This window comes from Embiotoca jacksoni, unplaced genomic scaffold (genome assembly GCF_022577435.1).
Source record: "Embiotoca jacksoni isolate LCO1_2020_lvr unplaced genomic scaffold, fEmbJac1.0.p SCAF_18, whole genome shotgun sequence".
Classification (NCBI taxonomy): Eukaryota; Metazoa; Chordata; class Actinopteri; family Embiotocidae; genus Embiotoca; species Embiotoca jacksoni.
In genome coordinates, this window is record NW_027185318.1 from 2,009,845 (window position 1) to 2,033,128 (window position 23,284).

General features: G+C 46.5%; 1 protein-coding gene across 4 annotated transcripts in view; it reads right to left on the bottom strand.

Moving 5' to 3' along the window:
- Positions 1–313: 313 nt before the first annotated feature.
- The window catches only part of akt1 (v-akt murine thymoma viral oncogene homolog 1), a 29,867-nt gene continuing 6,896 nt past the window's right edge, over positions 314–23,284 (bottom strand). For 3 of the 4 annotated variants that reach the window (XM_069152000.1, XM_069152002.1, XM_069152001.1), the window contains exons 3-14: positions 13,089–13,217; positions 11,607–11,718; positions 11,025–11,151; positions 10,333–10,464; positions 10,123–10,188; positions 9,547–9,615; positions 9,318–9,443; positions 7,945–8,073; positions 4,516–4,730; positions 4,275–4,362; positions 3,940–4,042; positions 314–2,323 (exon numbers count right to left, since the gene is read on the bottom strand). In XM_069152000.1, coding sequence (XP_069008101.1) covers positions 2,244–2,323; positions 3,940–4,042; positions 4,275–4,362; positions 4,516–4,730; positions 7,945–8,073; positions 9,318–9,443; positions 9,547–9,615; positions 10,123–10,188; positions 10,333–10,464; positions 11,025–11,151; positions 11,607–11,718; positions 13,089–13,217 — 1,376 coding nt within the window. In that variant the 3' untranslated portion in view covers positions 314–2,243. Of the gene's footprint in view, positions 2,324–3,939; positions 4,043–4,274; positions 4,363–4,511; positions 4,731–7,944; positions 8,074–9,317; positions 9,444–9,546; positions 9,616–10,122; positions 10,189–10,332; positions 10,465–11,024; positions 11,152–11,606; positions 11,719–13,088; positions 13,218–23,284 lie in introns of those variants that run through there. The other variant, XM_069152004.1, reaches the window with a different exon arrangement.

Here is a 23,284-nt window from a genome sequence, read left to right on the forward strand (position 1 = left end):
TTTAAACAATAAGCAGGGAGGACTGTTGAATCCAAATTGACTTTTAGAATTGCAAGTCATAAAGATAAGTTCCAGTGAGTAAACCAATCAGGTGTGAACAGAGTTGGAAGAAAACTTCCACTAACGGTGGAAAACTGTGATTTTCTTTTTCCGGAAACCTCTGTGAACATTGTGATACCTGAAAATAAATGGTGGGATGTTTATCCATATCTCACAATGGTGTTTATTTTGCCAAATGATATATGAATTGGTTTATTGTTGAGTCTTATTGTTGTCTTTGAGATTTCCTAACAAATGATGAATCTACACAGCCGTTGTTAAGACCTTTTATTTCATCAATTTGAAAGAAACAAGTAAAAACAGTGTACAAAGTTTATATTATTTGTTTACTAACTGGTGTCCTCAGTCTCAGGAATACGGGAGGGCAGGTACAAAAAAAAGTTGAAATGAAAAATAAAAAGTATAAAATGAATTTCCCTATTTTTAGAAGGTGACAGCAAAGGGCGAGTGTGCATAGGAATAAGTAACAAACAGATGAACAAAGGTTTGCAAACGATTGAAGAGAAAACAATATCATAAAAAACATTACATTCAATAATGTATTATGCACTTTTTGAAAAATGATTATCCAACTTCTTAAAAATACTTTGCTTGCTTTTAGAAACTCGGTACAATTTGAAAGAAGAGCTTCTATTCCCGAGAGTGTCAATTAAGCCTCAGCTTTCTTTAAAAGGGAATAAATCATTCAAACAAATCTTGTTGTATTTGTATCCACAACATTTTGAATTTATATATATATATATATATATATATATATATATATATATATGTAGATATATATATATATCTATATAGATATAAAATTTAAAAAAAAAGCTAATTTAGTCTTTCCCCACCCATAAGGTACATATAAGGGTCCAAATACAATCATTTTGGGGCAGCAAAGTGCAAATCATTGGCACAGTAGAAGTCCTTTAAAATCAATGCTGGTCTCATAAATAACTCAGAAGCTTGTGAAGACATAGAAGTCCCCTAAAGTAGCAAATTAAAGATGACTCTGTGTGTTTTCCCCTGAAGCCCAGTTTGTTTGCGAAGTATTCCTAAAGAAGTGTATTATGTTAGTGACCTCATTGAGGCTGCAGCGAATGCACCGGGTGGAAAACACCCAGCAGTGTACTGTACATGGAGAGAAAAACCGGAGGAGAGAAGAGTCTCTGAGGGAGTCGGTATCGAGTGACACCGATCAGAGGGAAACCGGGAGGAGATATAAAAAAAATAAAATAAAAAAAGGCATCAGGAACTATAAGCACTTACTTCAGGGGGGAGCTATTTATTATCCTGAACAGGAAACTTGGGGCCTCTCAGTGACTCTGATGTGCAAACAGTTGGAAAAAGGAATCCACTGCAGGCCAGCTTCTGCCTTAATGATTAATCACGCTGCATTCTTTGCACGTCTGCTATTCCTCACATCGGACTGTATTGCACAATACATTGATCAGACCCATCATGGCGTGACACGACAATACGACACACTGACGAGTGTCAGTTTTGCATCGTGGTATCAGGAACGCGATACAGATCCTTTCCAGAAGATGGCATTTCAGTCTTAGGAGAATTAGCCATGTGTTACAACACATAAGTATGCAGGAAGTTTGACTTTATTTGATACGATACATTCAATTTATGAAGCCAAAAAATGTCTGAAAGGACTCGGAAAAAAAAAACATGGATTGATCCCCCACTCAACAAACAACACACTCTCTGCTCACATGATGTTTTTGGTCAACAGCGTGCCTAGTTTCTATCTGAAATGGTTGGTTTGCATTTTACTGATTATGTTCAACATAAATGGCCCTTTTCAAAATTATAGCAGTAGCCTAATTTGTGCATAACATAACTACATTTCCCCATTCATTATGGTGTATGGATACCTGCTCAGTATACAACATAACAAGCAGGAAATGCAGAGTGGTGTTGTCTCCACGGTCAGTCTTAAAGGCCACACAGAACAAGCAGTTATCTTTGTTTCGTCTTGTGTTTCCTCCCTCCTGTAAAACACAACTTGCAGACTGTGACTGTGACATTCAACGAGAGCTTTCTTCGGACAATGCTGGGAGGACGAGGCTGCGGCCCGGCCTTTTGAGAGCGCGGTCGGTCGGTCGGTCGGTCGGTCGGTCGGGTGGGGTGGGGTGGGGTGGAGGGGAGGGGAGGCGGCGGAGCCAGAGGAATGTCCGAGAGTCGTTTTAGGCCGTCCCACTGGCAGAGTAGGAGAACTGTGGGAAGTGTGGTCTGCGCTCGCTGTCGAAGGACTCCATACTGTCATCTGGGGACGGAGGAGAAAGAAGCCGTCAGCTCTGGTGGAAGTTTGGGGCGGATGACATGACATGACGAAATATACCACGAGGCAGCGAAAGTTTGTTTCATATCTCGGTGATTATTCTACCTTTGAAATGTTACAAATGGATGAACAGGACAAGTTTCTACAAATATTTGATATTATCTCAATTTTTGTATCATTCCTTTTATATTCGTCACGTATTTCATTCACTGCTGCGCAGACAGAAATAGACAATCCTGTATTTCAAATGAGAAAATTATACAATATCACAGCAATACTTTACAAGAATAATAACACTACATATAATGTGCCAACTCCCGATTGAGTTAAATATTCATCTCAGCTATACAAAAAAAAAAAAAAAGAAAACGTGTGGTTGCTGTTGGACTGGTGAGATTTAAACCACAGTGATGAGCTTCCTCCTACGATGAAAAATATTCAATGAAATCAGAAACGTTTTCTTTAACAAGTTCATCTCAGTTCAGTTCAGATTTCAAAGAGCTAAATGATCTCTTGAAAATAAAAATGTAGAAAGAGACGGGGGCATATCATGACCTGGACATGCACAGCACACATAAATATATGAATCAGATATACGGTATATATAACATTATATATATATCAATCTTCATTTTTTTTTTGTGTTAAAATTCACATTCGTGGGATTCTAAATATTTGGAAAACTGTATTTTAATGATTTGACATTGCTGCTCTTAAAATTCTCATGCCAATAAAGCCCTTGGAAATTGAATTGAATTTTTAATGCTCCATTTTGATACATGATTAGATGTTGCCTTAACTTTTCAAATATTTATATTCAGTGAAGTGACTTTTAATGACGCAATTATCTGAGCTTGTTAGACCGAGTGAGATAAACTGCTGACAAACATATCCATATACCTGATCTTCATTTCTAAAACCTGTCCTTTATCTACCTAAAGCACATAGTTCCCTAACGATATCAAGATCTTTATTCAAAGATATCAATATCTACTCTGTCACTGACTGAGTGGCTGCCATTCATCCAGTTTGTGGACTTTGTGGGGTAATTCACTGTTTTAATGGCCCCGGCTCTCCAGGAGAGGGCACACTGCTCTCGGGGGAGCCGCCTGCAGGATGGATTCTTTACTCCCATTATAAGATTCTCACAACCAACTCAACCCTCAGCCCACGGTTGGGTACAAAACTCTGCAAAAAAAAAAGACAAATTTGTGACCGAATGAATTTGTTCGTTGTCGAGTTTCTCTCGTGAGTCCGTCGACACATTTTAACACGAGAGGAAACTTAAAAGGAATCTGTGACGATCATTTTCAAATTGATTTTGAAAAGACGAGTGATTTTGTAAGTAACCCCGTGAAAACTAAAATAAGGTGAGTTTTTAGTCTGAGTAAAGTGGAAGTGTATTATTGTTGTTAGTGTGGTGGCTGTTCATGTCCGCACGGTTCACCGAGCTCATCACACGTCAGAGCACGACATCATCAAGCTGCACAAAAAGGAACAGTTGGATTATTTGAAGTTGTCTCATACATCATAAATCCTTTTAAGTACACTGTGTGTGTGTGTGTGTGTGTGTGTGTGTGTGTGTGTGTGTGTGCGTCTACCTTGTCCGGGTGGTGTAATAGTGATGGTTTGTGCTGTGAACTCCTCGTCAAAATATCTCGTGTCCGTCTCCGAGGTAACTTGCGGCTTAAACGGCGGGACCAGCTGTTGGGTGGGGTGGGATGGGGGGCGAGACACACACACACACACAAACGCATCAGCACATCACATCCGTCACTCAGCTCGGGAACAGTCGCCCGTCTGATGACAATCTAGACGGTGGCGCTTCGAGCCACGTGAACCTCATCGATCCCCGAGGGAACGACAGATATCCCCGTTTGGAGACGAGGAACGAGAACGAAGGAGAAACACAGCGGCAGGAACGTTACAAACTCACCTTCTTCTCATAAACATCTTGCCATTCAATCGAAGCGAAGAACTTGTGCTGCATGATTTCCTTGGCGTCGTCGGGTCCTCCACCTAACCTGGAAACACAAGCGCAGAAGGTCCAATCAGGTTGTAGCATCACAGAAAAATATGGATCGTTTCATCCAGCTCTTATATCACCACAAATCTCCATAAATTCATATGAGGAACACACCTTCGGATTACAAACGAGTTGATATGGATTCACTTACCTCTGCATCGGGTCTTTCTTCAGGAGACCAGAGAGCAGAGAGCGGGCCTCGGGGCCGAGCGTCCGGGGGAAGCGGATGTCTTCCATGAGGATGAGCTCGAACAGCTTCTCGTGGTCCTGGTTGTAGAACGGCAGTCGGCCGCACATCATCTCGTACATCACCACCCCGAGACCCCACCAGTCCACCGCACGGCCGTAGTCGTTGTCCTCCAGCACCTTGAGGGTGGGACAAAAGTTGGGTTTAATGCAGCTGTTGAGAAGTTCCTAAAGTTCTTGGTGAGGGTTCATTGAGGATATATCATTGTCAAAAAAAAAAAGAGTTACCGAGCTCTTTCAGTTATAGATTATGGTTCGACCAATACAGTCGTGTTTGGACATCAAAAGGCCGTGAAGACAGCGGCTCTGCCAGCTGTATATACACAGCACAAACCCATCAACCCCGCCCCCCCTGCTCCTCCCCAAAATCACCTGCTCCCCCCTCTCTGGTCTGTTGAGGCAGCCCAGGCCAACACTGACTCACATCTCGCATTAGGAGCAAGGATAGAGTTTCCCCTGGAGCCCTGCATATTTAATCACCACAGGGCCTTCCACACATACAGATCAACAAGCAGCAGAGGTGTGGGTCGCTTAAATAAGCAAATGTGTGGCAACAAACAGACCGAGAGGTTTTACCAACAAACCAACTCGATGCACACAGCCGGAGTCACGGAAAGGGAAATATTCAGTCTTATTCTTTCCATAAGATGACTTTTTCTTGACAGTTCTTAATGAGACAAACTCCTCCAGTGTTGTGCTTCGTGAACAGCGCAACCTGTTGCATGACTAATGTGCTGCTGAGTGGAGTTGTTCCAAGGTCTCAGGGGACGTGTACTGGATTCTATCTCGCCAGGCGGATGTTGAAGGTGAAATCAAGACAAGGAGAACAGTCTGTTCTGCTAAACCTTCAGCTGTGTGATGCTAGTTAATTCAGACCCAAGAATAGAAACTTAGGTAAAAAGATGAGGGCGGATTAATAGAATTAGATACGGACACAGCAGCGCTCGGGCTGAGAGAGAGGGTCCCGGAAAACAGATGGAAGGATGTGTCCGTAAAAGGAACAAAACTACTTGTGTGTGTGCATGCGTACGCGGCGCGCATGGGTCTGCGGGCGCTCGGCCTGGCGCTGCGGTGAGTGGCGAGCATCGGGGAGGAGGACCGGGAGGGCAGGGGGAGTAACGTGAAGCCGGTGTGGGGCTAGGATTACTGGGCCGTCTCTATTTCCAGCGCTGCTGTCGTGTGATTCACACCGTGCGACAGCTGGGCCCGCAGCTGCCCCATATATGTAGAAGAGCGCCACAGCTGTGAAGCTGCCAGGAGCGCAGGAGCCAAGCTCATCCCTCATATACGTAACCAGGACTGCCTGCCTGCTTGGGCCTCAGCCTCAAACTAATACTGTTACATCGCCCCAAAGGAGCAGAGATATGAGGAGGAGAGAGGGAGGAGAGAGAGGATAAAAGACAAACACACACACACACACACACACACACACACACACACACACACACTTGCTGCTGCTTTGGAGCTCTGCTCTGTATACGGCACTTTTTTCTGCTCACAAAGTTCTGCGCTGACGGACATTAATCTTTCAAGAGGGTGAATCCAGATCGGTGTCGGTGGCTCGATTAAACCTGTCGGCATCTTTTCTTTGTGGATGTTCCCTAAAAGCCGATGATGATTTTCTTCTTGAAACTATCTCACAGAAGTGACTAAGTGAATTTCTCCCACTCCTTACTCCAGAGACAAACTGGTCAGGCTTTTGCAGATTGGGTCCCCCCCCCCCTCCCCACTAACCAACCCACCCCCACCCACCTCCCCCTCCCTCTCCTGTCCCCCTCCAGCTCTGGGTGGAATATTCCCAGACGTTACAGCATTCCTGTGCAGCACACACAACAAGGTCATTGTTTACTGCAGAACAACCTGTAACACTGCCTGGCCCGCACTCCACAGAGACGCTCACCAGCGACCCTGTTGCCATGACAACGCCCCCTGATGTCTCCCTGCTCTCTCCGCTGCCTCCGAGGTTGGAGCAGTCACGGGCTGTGCTACTCTGTGGAGGACAGAGGTGGGCAAAGGAAGAGCATGGAGTGGACAGGTGGAGCTCTCCAAGGATTTTTTATTTTTCTTTAGAAATAAAGGAAAATATACACACACACACACACACACACACACACATGTATATTTTTTGATGTTTGTCCAGGTGAGAAGATGTAAACATTCAGACACCGTGTCAGCCTAGAACTTTGTGTTTATGGCCCGGTGCTGATAATTAGAGGGCTTTCAGTGTGATCGATAAACAGGACGGGTGTACGTGCTCCTGGCAGGCAATAAAGCTCATAGCAGCTCTGAGCCTGCTTAGGTCAGGTGAAGCATCTCAGGCTGCAGCTGAGGCGGTGGGGGGGGAGGGGGGGCTGTGGCTTCCCTGGTGCCACACAACAGCTGTAGCCAATGTGCTCTTTTTTCCTTCTTCCAGGGGCGGAAGCTCACGTTTCCTGAGGTGCTGCCAGCCAATTACTTCCTCCTCCTCCTCCTCCTCCTCCTCCTCCTCCTCCAAGCAGAAAATTCCAAATGGAGGCTAAAAACAACGATACGGCAACTGTGTCAACATGGACACCCTTCTCCCGGAAAACATTTTTACGGGCTAGCGCAAACAGCCATGAACACGCAAACACCGCAAACACTTACAATGAAATATCGGGTTACGTAGCCCACTCCCAACACTTGTCATACCTGCACGCAACAGGGAGTAGCCACACCCCTCCCCATACAGCAAATATGAGACCAGGCCGCCCTGCCCTGGGCACACGGCACACGGCACACTCATTATCTCAACTTCGGCTGGAGATTAGAAAGGCATTTGGAGACAGCTGCCCTTTCTTCTGAATGCCTCTCGTCCACTGATGTCCCACAGCACACGCTACATTTTTTTGTTTGGATTTACAGACATCACGTGTGTGGGAATTAACGTTCATTGTTGGGCTCTACGTCATCTTTTTCTTCACTAAGTTAAATTTAAACGGTCATTTAGTGCGCTATTGGCTCAAAATACATGCATGTAAAAAAAACTAAAACAGTATCAAAATTTAAAAAAACAAACATAAAGGAGCCAATGAATGCAGATTCTTCCCTACAGGACACGAGAGGTCGCCGAGTGATTTGATGAATATGAAAATCATGTGACTTGTATCCTACAGCCTCAATACTTGAGACTGACGTATTAAACGGCGCTCTCCGCCATCACCAGACTCCTGAGCTCTCCTGTCGGCTCTGAAGCGGCGCGACACCGACCTCGTGTTCTTTGAATGCGTCACTTAATGCCACAGAAAACTTGCTTTGCCGAAGGAAACGCCGAAGTCAATATTTCCGGCAGAAGGAATCGGTGTTGTGTTTTTACCTCGGGTGCGAGGTACTCTGGCGTCCCACAGAAGGTTTTCATGGTGGCGCCGTCTTTGATCCCCTCCTTGCACAGGCCGAAATCTGTGATCTTTATGTGTCCGTCTTTGTCCAGCATGAGGTTTTCCAGCTGAGGAGAAAACAGTCGTACATGAAACAAGAAAATTAGTTTTTGGACGAGAAGGATATTATTTCATATACATATATAAAATTGAGGAAAAGAAGAGGATACAATAAAAACTGATAGAAACAGATTTTTTTTTTTAAAGATCTTTATCATGGTTGTATCTTATTCTATTAGATCCATATCCATATTTATGTGTTTAGTTATCCAATAGAATAAGATACAACCATGATAAAGATCTTTAAAAAAAAAAAATCTGTTTCTATCAGTTTTTATTGTATCCTCTTCTTTTCCTCAATTTTATACACCACTGAAAATGTGCATGAAGACAAATGAAACAGAAGGGTTCCTGGTGATAACCTGCACAGGTGAATTGACCTACGGGCCTAAAGGATGTGCATCCTGCAGTGTCATGACTCGAGGTTGTCTGGCCTTTTAGTATCAGCATGTCCTCCTCCCCTCACCGTCTCTCTCTCTCCGTTAAAGTCACCTGGCAGCTGTAGCTCACACGTGGCCAGCAGCGCCCGGCCAGAGTCAGCACATCCTCCAATCCTGCTACTCTGGCATTTTTCAGGAGAACCCTAGCAGACTGGGAGCCTGTCTCATAAACCCAAGGGAGAGAGGGAGGGAGGGAGGGAGGGAGGGAAGGAGGGAGGGAGTGCTGTGCTGACCTGGCTGGTATAGTTTTATCAGCTGGAAGTAGTAGGGCTGAAGATGCCCACTGCACCACTGATAACCCCCCAAAGTGCTCTAAACCCCAACATGCCATATCAATCAGCAGCATCCGTCTCTTGATGTCATCTTTAAAATATTAAGAGTTCTGTTCACCTTTTGAACTCAAATCCTGTACAAGCAGCAGCTGAAACCTTCAAACTTTTTTTCCCCCCTCCCTAAACGTGATCTACCGCTAACACAATAAAAGGATGTCAACACCATACAGCATGTGCAGATTTCCCCCGCTGAGAGCTGTGTGTGCGAACTGTGACAGGAGGTGGCGGCGATGCATTCAAAGAGCACGGCTGGTTATTTCTGTCGAGCTGCAGTAAAGTTCGAACCGAGCTTCACTCCAGCTGCAGTGAGGTCAGGAGACCGATCTGGGGGAGGCAGATCAATAAACCCTGGCCACTGCCACTGATCTGGACGGAGGCAAGCCCTATTTATATCCTGCCAGGAGAGGGAGGGAGGAAGGAAGGGAGGGGGTGGAGGGAAGGAGAAAGAGAAGAGAGGCTGACAGCGAGGATGAGGCCTACCTTTAGATCTCGATAAACCACGTTTCTTTCAGCATGCAGGTAGTCCAGCGCCGACACGATCTCTGCACCATAGAACCGCGCACGCTCCTCCGAGAATACCCGGTCTCGTGAAAGATGGAAGAAAAGCTATGGGGGGAGGGGGGTGTGAAGGGAGAGCTGGTCAGTCCAGGAGAAATGGTCAAGTTAACATCAACCAGGTGCACACTCACTGAAGGTTGAAATGGCTCACCTCACCACCGTTTGCATACTCCATGACGAAGCAGAGACGGTCATGTGTCTGGAAGGAGTATTTCAGTCCCTGCAGACAAAAAAAAAAAAAAAAAAACATGCTCAAAGGAGAACTTCATGTTTTGTAGCCGAGTCAAGAGGAAGCTGGCATTTAAATGTTTGCTGTTAACATGAAACAACAAAATACGTATACAAATATCTAAAAGAGAAGAGAATCGGAGGCCAAATACAGCCGATAGTATTAACTGTGTCGAGACTTTAGCGACTGTTAAGTGGCCAAGCATTCGTCCCATTGGTTGCGCTGACTGTGTGGCATCATGCATCGTTCCCTCCACCTGCTGCTCAGACGTACAGAGAAAGGGTTAACTGATAAAACAAAGAAAGTCGGGTGTTGCTATAAAAGACTCGACTCGGCTGCAGCCTTTGTAAGAATGGCACTTCAAAACATTCCTGGTAAAACTGCCCCCTTGTTTTTTTTTTTTCTGAATGGACGGTGCTGGGTTGGACTGAAGAGGCTCCTGAGGATCTATACGAGTTATAATAAGGTTGAGTTTAGGTGTATGGAGGAGCTCCTTACTGTCAAGAACGGATGCTTTGAATTCTGGAGGACTCGGTTCTCTGTGAGTGTGTGTGCCACTTCATCCTGGAAAAAGAAAGCACAAAGACTGTTTGTGCAACTCTTACAATAGCCAACTATTTAGGTATCAGTCATTGCTCCTGCTCCCCCCCCCCCCCCCCCCCCCCAGTGTGTTTTCACCCCTTTACTTATTCATTGGCATCCACTCACTTTTGCTACGATCACCTCCTTCTTTAGGATCTTCATGGCGTAGTAGCGTCCTGTGGCCTTCTCCTTTACGAGAATAACTTTGCCAAAAGTGCCTTTTCCCAGGAGTTTGAGGTATTCAAAGTCGTGCATAGTCTGGAAGGCAAAAGGAGAGAGAGAGAGTGAGATCTGGTTACCAACGGGAACATTAACAAACTCGAGCTCTAACCAGGCAGGACACACAATCCCACCGACAACAACACCGTAGCATTTTTAAGGCACTATTTCACCCGGTGAACAATTTCCACTCCTCTAATGGTTTGGCCTATATGTGGTTGTGTTTCGGTTGACCTCTGACCCCGGGCACTGAAGAGAATGTTGGAAATGGTTGTGTGGGGGACATCCAATCCGGTGGCCTTGGACCTTTATGTCACGACACCTGGGGGGTCGTGAAACCTCGTGGACATGCTATCCGGTGCTAAGCCACCCACGGCTGATGTTGGGAAAGAAAGCGGGAGAGGCCACACAAAACGGACTACAGCTGTGGAAGTACAAATAAGGCCGAGCAGGACGGAGGAGGGGAGCGACGGGCAACTTAGGAAACAAGGACTTACTCAGCGAGAGGAGGAATAAAGGTACTTATAGGGAACGGAAGAAGGAGACTAGTGGGGATAAAAGGACAGAAGATAAATAGCAGAGTGGAAATGGGCCAGTACCACTTTTTGTCTGGGTTTGGTCAAGTAGACCTCCATGTCCATGGGGTCCGGAGAGGAGTCCATCATCTCCTCCTCTTGTTTCTGTAAGCCCTCAGCCACTGTCTGGATGGCTTTGGTCCATTCTTCCCTGAGGGAGACACAAGGCAACAGAGATTACATCAGCCCATTTACCATCATGCAAGCCCAGAAGCCGCATCCCGTCTTCTTATCAACAGGAAGGCAATTTACAAGTGTGAGTTCTGGCAAGTGTATAATAACGAATAAATGTGTGTGTTTGTTTATACTTCTTACGTTAGGGAGCTCTTAAACTGATCAAGCGCTTTCAAGCGACAGGAGGCAAATTCTTTGCAAGTAAATGATTTGTGTTTTACTGCCTTGTGAGCGGAGAGGTGTGTGTGTGTGTGTGTGTGTGTGTGTGTGTGTGTGTGTGTGTGTGTGTGTGTGTGTGTGTTTGTGTGTGTGTGTGTGTGTGTGTGTGTGTGTGTGTGTGTGTGTGTGTGTGTGTGTGTGTGTGTGTGTGTTTGTGTGTGTGTGTGTGTGTGTGTGTGTGTGTGTGTGTGTGTGTGCGCGCTTCTCGCTTGCCTCTCCTCGGGGGTCTCCACGTGGAAGGTGCGCTCGATGACAGTGGTCCACTGCAGGCAGCGGATGATAAATGTGTTGGGCTTGGGCCGTTCCGTCTTCATCAGCTGGCACTCTGACCACAGTCAGGGAGAGAGGGGAGGGAGATGAAGAGAAGGGCCAGTGTGTAGGGCAGAGACAGACCCACAGTTAAAGCCATTTATCTTTATCGCCACCCGAACAGACACTGTCGGCCAATTTGGAAAAGAACAGGTGCACTTTGGTAGAAGAAAACAACTCTGATCCTTAACTTATACGCTTCTTAAAACATAACATTTCCTTATATAGTGTTCTAATATTTATTTAATCTGAACTGTTTAGATTTAAGGAATAAATATAGATTATAATGCTAATCATTTTCAGAATTTGACAAAACTGTTCTGACATTATTGATTGGAGCTGCTTGTCCATAACATTCGACCAAATAGTGAAAACTATGCTCGTATCCAAGGTGACACCATGTCAGACATTTACAGTGAAATAAAAAGAGCAAAAAGCATCTTATTGGATAAACTCAAACCAGAAAATGTTTAGGCATCAGATTTACTTCTTTTCATTGAGGATTTATCGAAATACGTATCTCATTCCTCTTTAATGCCATTTTGTTAAATTGTCTCATTTTTGAACCAAATAATTGTCTTGCAAGCAGTCTGCAAAACAATTACTCACAACAGTCTAATAACTGCATTTCCAAAGCAGAGATCCCCATCTGCACCTCCTTCGCATTAACATCTGTTCCCAAATGAAACATGTCAGCAAATGTGTCAGAAAGTGACACAAAATGGCCTCTTGTCTGATGGATTAAGGACTCGGAGTGGACCACCACTGAGATCCAACATGGCTCCATCAGGGTGAAAATGTAATCCAGCTGCAGCAGCCCCGTCAGCAGCGGCGCACCATGTGTCCTCTGCGGTCGGGTCGCAGCGGTGACAAGAAGCAAAGCCCTCGCTGATGGAGGCGGAGCCTCAGAGCGGAGCCCAGATAAATACTTGAAATCAGGCGGCTAATAGCCACGATAACTCAAGAGTGTCAGGGAGGAAACATTTTGTTAAACAAACAGTATGCTGTCTAATTGCTGAGTTCAGTCATCTGCACAGTTTATCGCAGCCGCTTTCTCTGATGTGAAGATGGGAACTGGGCTACTCTGGGCATTTCTTTCTTGATGGTATTTTCTGTCAGCGTTTCAAACAGAGAGGGATAACTATTGAAATAGTTCTTATTTTTCACACTTAAACTTCACAACCACTTGGTAACGACGGGCTTAAACCGTCAACGACTTCTCAGGGCGGCCGGAGGCAAGAGACATGTAAAATCCAAACAAGTATGTGATCTGTTTCAACAGTGCGAGCAAAAACAAGACAAGCAGCAAACAAAATAAGGGTAAAAACGAGCTGCCAAGAAACAGAGGGGAAAAAATTTGGTGGTTTCTCTGAAACAGATACTCACGTGCTACGGAGAAGTTATTTAAGGGGGTTTCCAGCTGGTCAACATCTTGCGGTCGCTCTTTGTAGCCAATGAATGTACCATCACTCTTCAGGAGAAAATACCGTGGCCTCCAGGTCTTGATGTATTCTCCTGATATGAGAAAGACATTGAAAAGGACTGTTGAGTTATAGGAGACAAAATTAAATAACTTGTGACAAACTGACAAGAGCTTTTCGTTGCTTTACTGCTCACAGAAAAACCTCCACTGAGAAATGCGTGTACATTCTCAAAATGCTGACCAATGCACGAGCATTTTGTTTACATTGTGGTTTCATGATTAATGACAAAACCGTTTTGTCCTTTCTCTCTTTCGATGTCTTTTTTAATCCCCAGCGGTACAACCCATTTCTAATTACTATGCTGCTCACTAGTGCTCCATCAAATGACCATCTTGTCACTGTCTTTTTTTTTTTTTGTGTAGGTCAGCTGCAGGACAAATGCTGGTTTTTAGTACGAGTCAGGACTCTTTCCCACCCGGTGTGTTCCCCTTTTCAGCATTTAATCTGAACTAAAAACATCGTCTTACCAATTCCTTGAAATAGTGAGTTAAAGCTACGGATCAAGGTTGAAAAATTTTCCCATGCAGGAAAGAAAAAAAATGTATATTTGTCTAACGTACAGTTAACATTTGGGGTACTTGGTTTTAATCTTCAACCACAGCTACTTCTGACTTGAGGCAATTCTGCACAGATAGCTGTGCAGAATTTGTCCAACTGCTTTTAAAAAAAATATGCTGAATGAATCTCCCTGTAATAAGTTTATACTTCGATGTGTGAAATCGGTGGAATCCCCCTTTTAAAATGTCCGAGCAATCTTTTAACTTTAGCGTCACGTTGGTCAAAGCATCAGTTCGATTGACGAATAAAACTTTCCACGATTCCCGTTTTCAAGACGACAAGCCTCAACCTCATGCGATGCATGCCCACCCCATTCACGTAGACACAACAGCATCACGCAAATTAATCTCTCTTAGGCAGACAAAACTCAATTTATTCCGGTGATGCTTCAGGAAATGTTACGCCAGATGTTGTGCAGACGAAAAAAAAAGAAGAAAGAAAAAATAGCTTACATACAATAACAAGGCAGTGGCACACTGTGGAGTGGAACTTGAATATTTATACAGGAAAACTGTAATTTATTTTTAATTACGGAGACGCATATTAACCCCATGCAGAGCCATACCAAGCTGTCCTTAATTGCCCCATTTCCTCTAACACAGAAGTGGTGTGTGTGTGTGTGTGTGTGTGTGTGTGGGGGGGGGGGGGGGGTAGTAGAGGATCTGTCAATATGAGCTTCTGTTACTCTCCTTCAAACACACACTTCTGACTGATGAGACCAATAACAGATCAGACAGCGCAGAGCAAACAGCAGCGAGCGACGTCTCCTCTGTTTAGTGCACGTCTTTATAAAATATTTAAAGAAATCATATAAATTAATAACACGAGCTGAATGTCGCTGTTCAGGATTTGTCACTTTTGACACCTTAAAATGAAAAACTTCCTCTTCCCGCTTCTTTTCTACACGTTTTTCATAAAGCAGTAAGTTTGTGATGGGACATCCTACTTATGGCTTTCAGAGTCAAAGCTAAAAAAAATAAAAATAAAAAAAAAAAGGAGGGAGGGAGAACACATTAGGAAAGCAGTCACCTAAGTTGACCTCAAGCAGTAAGATGAAGCCTTTTAAGCAGGCGGTCTGTGCATCACCTTGCAGCAGAGCATCAACACATTAAACCTCGAGCAGAAACCAAAAGTGTAAAACAAACAGGATTTACTGTCAACTGCACCAACACCACACAGGAGGAGAAAAAAATCTGTCTCCGAGCGCTCTACACTTTAGTTTTCGATCTACAGTAGATGTCCCATATGTTGCTGCAATTTTTCATCATCGCAACGGAGGATGTCTTTCATCTGGTTTTTCTGCAGAGTCAGCGTTTTCACACCAACTATAGCTCATTTAGAAAATTAGCTCGACTTTGTCAGCCGTCAGATTGACGCTCTCGCTGCTTTACAACAAAGTGTCCTCATCGCACATTGATGCTCGGAGACGTGGTGGGCATGAAACCTAAACGATCAAAGCACAGAAGAGCACGCGTAGTCGCTGAAAGATCAGCGGGCGGTTACGTCGAGATCCCGTTCAACAAACATAAGTCCATCTGTGTCCAGAAAGTCTCCTGAGCCCCTCCCATACCGAGCCGTGTTCTCCTCAGCTGGGCCCCAGCTGGTGCCTCACTCTGTGGTCAGGTTTTGGCTGACCCACATCCCCCAGCTATAGTCCCTGCCAGCCAACACTGAGGACAGTATGTGCACAATGCAGAGGCAGCATAATGAGCCCCCTACCTGACACCGCGACACGAGATGAAGGCTCCACATTCACTCCCGACTAGCGTTTCAATTTAGAAGTTTTGGGAATTCAGCAAATCACTTCCCGACTGTGAGACGTTCTGACGTCATTTGGATCCTGATGGGCAGAGACAGGTGTTTATGTGCAGGCACGCATCGGACATGTGCTTGAATACAGTTGCGTGTCAAGAGATTACGACGTTCTGTTTTGAAAGGTTTGAAAGCTGCACTGACGCATCGCACAGCCGCTCGCGGGTGACGCAGCTTCCAGGACGTGGCATGTTCGGTATCAGAACACATACTGGATCACCGACGACGACGCCAGCCGTGAAGTCTCGGTCTAATAACAATGCTCACCGTGATGAATTACGCAATTGTGATATGGAGAGGTATGAACGCGTGCATGATCACTGGGGAGAGGTCACACAAAGCACACGACGAGCTCATGAAGGAACGTGACACCCGAGATGTGACTCTACTAAAAACAATACGCCACAGGTGGATGTTTAAAAAATAAATAAAATCTTCATTGTTAATGCGAGGCTTTAATAATCTTATTATAATCTGCAGAGCTCATTCTTCGCTCAGACGTGCTCCTTGTAGACAGGAGGACACTGCAACTTCCTCATCTGAGACCACTAACCTGGTCACATGACGAGAGTGGAAGCAGCTATATCCGGTTGTCTGCGAGTGTGTGTTTTCACCACTCTGAAGTTCAAACCACCCTCCCCACCCCTCCAAACAGTCTGCGCTCAGAGCATAAACAACAAAGATGACCCCTGTCAACTTCCTATTTACACACATTTCCCTCTTCTACTTTTATTCTGCTGTACTTTCCACAGTGGCTGTTTTTAAAGCACTGACATGATTAGAAACTGAAACTGACAGCTGGGACCTATTGCATCTTTTAATATTCACTTACACAGAAGAAGTGAATGTGGTTACAGAACTATATTACTATAGTACTTATGCACAAGGAGTGTTATGCAAGGTTAATATAGACAGGAAAAATAAATCAACACCGATCAGATTAATGACGTTAACGTGAAGCAAAATTTCATTTAAATATTTCACACAACTGGACTTCAACGCTTTGCAGAGCAGATTGCAAATACACGTACAGTAAGAAACTGCAGACGGCTGACAAAGGACAATGGGTCGCACAACAACACAGGAGAGCCTTCTGCTTTTAAGTCGGTCCGTTGTCAGTGTTTCAGTAAACTAAAACCCTTTTGATGTCAACGTGTTCTTCAAAACAGGAAAGTGGCCAACAGACAGTCTGACCACAACCTAGATAAGATAAAACATGCTTCGACTGTCTTTTCGAGTGTAACACACACACACACACACACACACACACACACACACACACACACACACACACACACGAGGACATCCGCTAACTTATCCGTGTCCCAGAATCAAAGCTTTTCTAATAAAAGTGAAGTGTGACAGCAGACATGTGGCTCGGCTCAACCGAATTAGGGGAGAGGACGGAAGAATAGGAAGACAGATTTGACACAAGATGAGATATGAGGGAACCGGAGGGGATGAGGAAGCGACGCAGTGTGCGAAGAGTTGTGCTGGTAGTGAGACAGATCACTGCATATGTTCCCCACATATGTAGGGCTGTGAGTTGGGGAGGGTGGGGGGGGGTGAAGTGAAGTGTGCATGAGCCATGCACACTGTATGTGTGTGCATGGGAGGAGCTGTCAGGACCTGATAGAGTGTCTTTACATGACAAGCAGCTGCTGAGGGCTGGGATGCTCGCTGGGCAAAGTGGAAAATAATGAACGGAGAACCGCTGCCAAACACAACAGAATTCATCTTTATTTGCCAACTGCTGCATGGCCCTGTGTATGGACAGCTCCAGCAGGCCACCGCCACGCCCTCCATACCCCAAACACACACACAAGGTAAAATGTGGGGGGGGCGGTGGGGGGAGAGAACAGGTTTGGCCACAGCTGCACACGGTGGAGCATCGTCTTGTTTGCTTATGCATGCATTTATCAAATCAGAAGCTCCGTATGTTTCTGAATGCTAGTTTGCGGTCTGAAAAGGCCCCCCGACAGAGTTTCCCTTGTTTTAGAAAGTCAATCTAAGTGGACAATCTTTTTCCAGATGCAGAAGTGATCACCGGCGTGTGTGCATCTTTTCAAATCTCAAGATTTCACCTGATTCCACGAGCACTTGAAAGAAAAAGGCCCCGAGGGATTCGAATGTACATTAATGCTTTTCTTTTTGACACTGAAGCCATTTGCAAAGCCAACTTGGCACAAGAGGCCTAAACAGCGAGAGCTAGCCAGGCAGTCTTATTAAGGAATCATTAAATAAAAGGGGAAAAATGTGGAAGACTTTGGACTGAAGAAGGAGAGGAGGGAGTGACGGAGGTTAGTGGCTGTTTCCGAGGAGCGCTCCATCCGTCTCTATGTGACAACGACAGGAATGTTGGAATCCCAGCTGCTGTGGCTTGTTGGCTTTTAATAAGACACATCATGTAGCATTCATCAAGCGGCCCCCAAAAGAGAGGCCGCAGTGTCCCAACAATGTGTCCACACTAACAGCTCTGCTGCACATCATCCCTTTCATCCCGCTGCTCACTCCGCTCTCTTTGTACTTTCAAGAGGTTCTTTTTTTAAAATAGATTTCCAAAACAATAATCTTAAAACAGAGAGGATCACCTCAGTCATCTGGCACTTGATAAACCATAACACACACACACACACACACACACACACACACACACACACACACACACACACACACACAAAGCAGGTAAATGATCTCAGGCAGAGTGAAAGGAACCAAGAAAGGGTCGGACAAAATGCGCCTCTCAGTGCCCAGTGGTTGGACTTCCTCAGAGGGCTGCTGTTGGGTTTTGTCCCCGTCTGGCCATTCATGGCTTGGGGATGAGAGGAAGGGAGCCAGTGGTAACTGCACAAACTGTGTGTGTGTGTGTGTGTGTGTGTGTGTGTGTGTGTGTGTGTGGTGAGAATCGGATGAGAAAGAGGGGTGGGTGAGTGGGGGGGGCGGCGGGGTGGGCGGAGGTTGAGGATTAGGGAATTAGAACTCCAAAGCGAGGGAGGAGGGGGAAGGGGGGGGGGGCTTTGCCTTTTGTTGGTTTTTCCTCAGCCGCCCCCGCCATCCCTTCGGCCCTTTTCTGCCGGGTTGTGCTTGTAGGCTGCAGCTGCGGCCTGCCACCCTGTGCCCTGCATCTCAATGAGCCGCGGGCTGCCTGCTCCAGAGGAGCGGGGGCTCCCTGATGCAGGGGGTCACCGCCGAGCCCCGGCAAACCACACACTCCACCTCCGCCGTGCCGCGGGGCTCCGAGCCGAGCGGCCCAAAACACCCGTCTACCCGGCTCACTGTGACCATATACGGCAGCACCGGGCATCACATGCCATCCTGAACTATCCAGGAGTTTGGTCTCCCTTTTTTCTTTCCTTTTCTTTACGTCTTCCTGACACCCCCCCCCCCCCCAACTCTCCAAACCTCCTTTGTTGGCCCCTCTCTCTCCCATGCAGCTGGATGGGGGGGGTGGGGGGGGGGGGGGGGGGGGGGGGGGGGGACTCCGTTGCCAGGGCTTTGGCAGCAGCATCAACAGGTTGCGTTGAAGGGCCACCCCAGACTCCAATCTAGCCCTGTCTGTCTCTTCCCCTTATCCCTCTCACTCGCTCTCTGTCGCTAGGGTTGCTGCTGCTACCCTAACAAGAAAAAAAAAAAGCAAGGGGGTTGGGGGTGTGATGGAGGCTGCCCCTCTTTCTCACGCTCGTAAGAAAGCCCTCACTTCTTCTCTGTGGTGAGTGACACCTGCTGATTACCATAGAGACACTGTGGGAAGTTCCCCCCCTGCCACACTGGGGCTGAGATTTGCCCCCTCTCCCTGGGTAAACAAGCAGTCCATGGATTAGTTAACTGGGTTACTGCATGGCAAACAAATAAACACACATTATTTAGAGCAAATTACTGCCAATGAACTCTCAATGACCAGTGTAAGATCTAACATCCTCAAACAAGTGAAGAATAAACTCCAGGGGATCTTGGTGTTCGGAGACAGATAGCCTCTCCAGCTGCTGGTGATGTTCAACGACCTTCTAAAACGTACACGGTGACCTCTGAATAACGTAAAATATGTTCTGACTAACAGATTAAGCTAATATGGGGGATCTATGAAAATTTCTGAGCGTACAGTCAGCTCTCAGTCAGAAGACAGCTGAGCATCCTCCTCACTTCTCCGTCTCCCCCACCCTCCCTAAACTGGAGAGAGGTGCCAGTGATGTGATTGATGTCAAAGACCGGGAGCTTTTTCGCTGGTCCATAGCTGCTTCCGCCACGGGTCTGAGTTGTCAGCAGGGTCATTATCCTAGCAACAGGATGGTGGGGTGGTGGGCAGTGGGCGGTGAGCGTGCACTGGAAGTGCGGGAGGACTGGGGGGAGGAGGGGTAAGCTTGCGGGGGGGGTTAGCGTGGGCTAAAAGAAAGGGGAGGAGGTGCAGTGAAGACGAGGAGGAAAGGAAGAATGGAAGAGAACAGGAGGAAGGACGCAGTTGAGGACAGTGAGGAAGCGACAGACAAAAAGGGAAACGAGCACCACGTCAGGTGGAGCACCACGTCGGGTGGAGCACCACGTCGGGTGGAGCAGGCGGACTCTGTACAGCAAAGTAAGCACACAGCGAGCCCGCCATGAGAGGAGGCAAACGGTGGAAGTGCCACCTCCCTCAGCATCCTGGTTCCCCCCACCACGCCAGCCTGCCGACAGCTGCACCCTAGTAATTTACTTCTCTCCACCACATTTAGCAGGAAGACTGCTTCCCATTACCCCGAGCGGGGGGTCCGCGCTGACGGCCAGACACCCGGCCAGAGCGCTGGCTTCCCGGTGTGACACCCTCTGCTGCTGGACGCTGCCTACGGGGGGCTCCGCTCCCAGATCTGTCTGCCACAGCTTCCACTGCTGGTGATCAGCTGGGTCGAGTGTGGATATTTAACCACCAAAGTTTATTTTCTAAAAAGTTATTAAAAGAGAACACGTGCGATGCTATTAGATTCAGTCAAACTACTAAATTACTCATCGTCACTGAATTACATCCCACAGTCGGTCCAACAGCTTTCCCCTTTTGAAAAATCCCTTTTTATCTCACTCAGCCCTCGACGTTTTGTTTTGCTTCTGCACTGCCTTCGGATCAGTTATTTAACATTTAGGAGCCATCTATCAGTTTAAAATATGCGGACTAAACTGGACTCAAACAAAAAGAAAATGCTGCAGATTACAATCCCACTACTAAAAATGTAACTAGTAAAGCACTGCGTTATATTTTCTTATTAAAGAAACTATATTGCAATAAATAAACTTCAAAATAGATAAGAATTGCTGGTTTCTTGAGACAGTAGTTTGTTAAATCCCTCCCATTGTAGGTGAATATATTAGCAAATTTAATGAGCTCTTCCTTTTGTCCTGCAGTAGTGTGTTTTGTTGAGGGCGGGTTTGTGTACTGCAGCAGCGTGCGGCCCGTGACAGCCGTAACGAGGGGATGTGTAGGAGCCCGGCAGCAGATCTGGCAGCAAGTCAAAATCCTGAAGTCCTGAGAGAGTCAGCGTTGCAGTATCATGAGACCTTGTTCACCAGGAGGGTCTGCTGCTCTCCAAGAGCTTTTAACAGTGCAGGAAACGCTGCATTCCCTCACTGACATCTTACAGGGCAAACTAATACAAATGTGGAAAATGCTGGCTAATCTGTTGCAGGCCTGTTCGCCAGATGCAGAAGGCACAGATATTCAAAAGTTTCTTCTCCACCGACTACTGTGTTTTGTGTTTTATAAGCCCCCCCCCCTTCCCCCTCTCCTGCGTCTCATGCAGTCTCCTCGACCACCAACAAGGTCTCGCTTGGAGGAACAGCTCATGAGTGTCCTTCAGCCGCATGACCGGCACAGGAGCCAATCGGCTGATGAGCCCCGAACCAAACCGCCGGAGGGTCTCTGTGGCACGTCGCACACAACATCCAACAGCTCTCCTCGGGCCGAGTGGGTCATTGAGCAATGTCCTGGGAACATCACAAAGACGCTGCTCAACTTCTGTCTCTCTCTGTTCGCCCCTTTATCTTTTCCGTCACTATCTCCACTGGTGTGTGTTCTCTCTCTCTCTCTCTCTCTCTCTCTCTCTCTCCCAACCTCCTCTCATGAGTCGAAGCCAGCTGAGCGTGCTACCCAATTCCAACAGTTGTTGTGGCCTTCGTTAGCCTAACGAGGGGGCCGGCTCTTTATACTTGTCAGGGAGCAAATGAGTCAAACAAACAAGGGCCAGGGAAGAGGGGAGGACAAGCGAGCGCTGTTCTGTTGAGCTTCACTGGGTTCTTGGCCACAGCGCTTCCCTGGAAACTAGGGAACCCACAATCTGCCTCTTTGATGTCTGATGATGCTCCAGCTTTGATGGAAACTTTGCAAAAACACACTTGCAAAAAAAAAAAGAAATAACATGCTGCTCAGTCTCTGTGGCCACTAGAGGCCGTAGGCACATTCAAAGTGTGTGGGTGAACTCTGAAGGATCTAAAAGGGAAGTATCATTTGGGGACACATAACAACTGGTTATGATAGTAACAACAAAGTTAGTGTTTTTGCAAGCCTGTACTTGTGATGCGGTCTGTGCAGAAGGGCACTGGGTAACTTCCTGCTGGCAGTGCAACTTCTAAATAAATATGCTTCACACTGACATATTCATATCTAAACACACACACACACACACACACACACACACACACACACACACACACACACACACACATGTTCTCATTCAACTCAGCTGCTTTGTCTTGCATTACAAAACTGTCCTTCCACACAGATAAACGAGATGACAGTCTCAACAACACATCCCCGATGGTGTCCACGATCCAGACACATTACCGCAGCGCAAGGCTTCAGGAGAAAGTATGAAGGTGTGTCCTTCAGAATGACATCATTTCATTGAGCGCAGCCTGTCTGGAAGAAACATTCAGAGCAACTCCAAGGCTGAGATTCTGTAATGACGGGGGTGGAGGGGGTGGTGGAGGGTGGGTGGGAGGGGAGAGGGGGTGTTACAGGGTACCAAGGCACAATGCTCGCTCTACTTTTCTTTCTTTCAGGAGTCTTGACACAGTTTGCACATGCATCCTGGAGATGACTAATCAGAAAGGAATCAAAGAGTGCGAACGAGGGCAACGGCTGTGTTCAGCTGACATGCCGGAGATGCTGTGCTTTCTGCCTGTGAAATCCAATCACCATGTAAAACCCACAAAAAAAAACAAAAAAAGCAGGCACCGCTAGAAGACGAGGCCTCTGAAACCGGTCCGTCCTATAAAGAAAGTAGTTCCCCAGCCATGGAGCACACACTACATGTGGATGGAAACATGACGGCCTATCTTTTGTAAAACATTAAATTGGTGTTTTGAGTGCACACATGGGAGTAATGAGCATGGTGAACACTCTTAGAGGCGGCATAAGCCATTTATTATCACGCCCACGTGGAGATTTGAGTCACTTGGGTGGCGCCACTACACAGAAAAAAAAAAAAAAAAAAAAAAAAAAAAAGCTCCACTTAAGGTGCAGGACGGGGAGATGGTTGCAGAGTGCAGGCCGCCTGGCCGAGGTGATGGACAGCAGGACAGGGCGAATGCAGGTTCACCTTCTGTGCGGTGGCTCTGGGGCAAAGACGGCGTGACAGTGACACGACACTGAAGGCCTTCCTGTCGGGGAGGCAGGCGGACGCCCTCAAATCAAAACACAGAGGCTCTGGGTGACATTTCACAGGGCACAGCTGCTGGGCTACAAGAGCATGCCAACTCACTATTCCT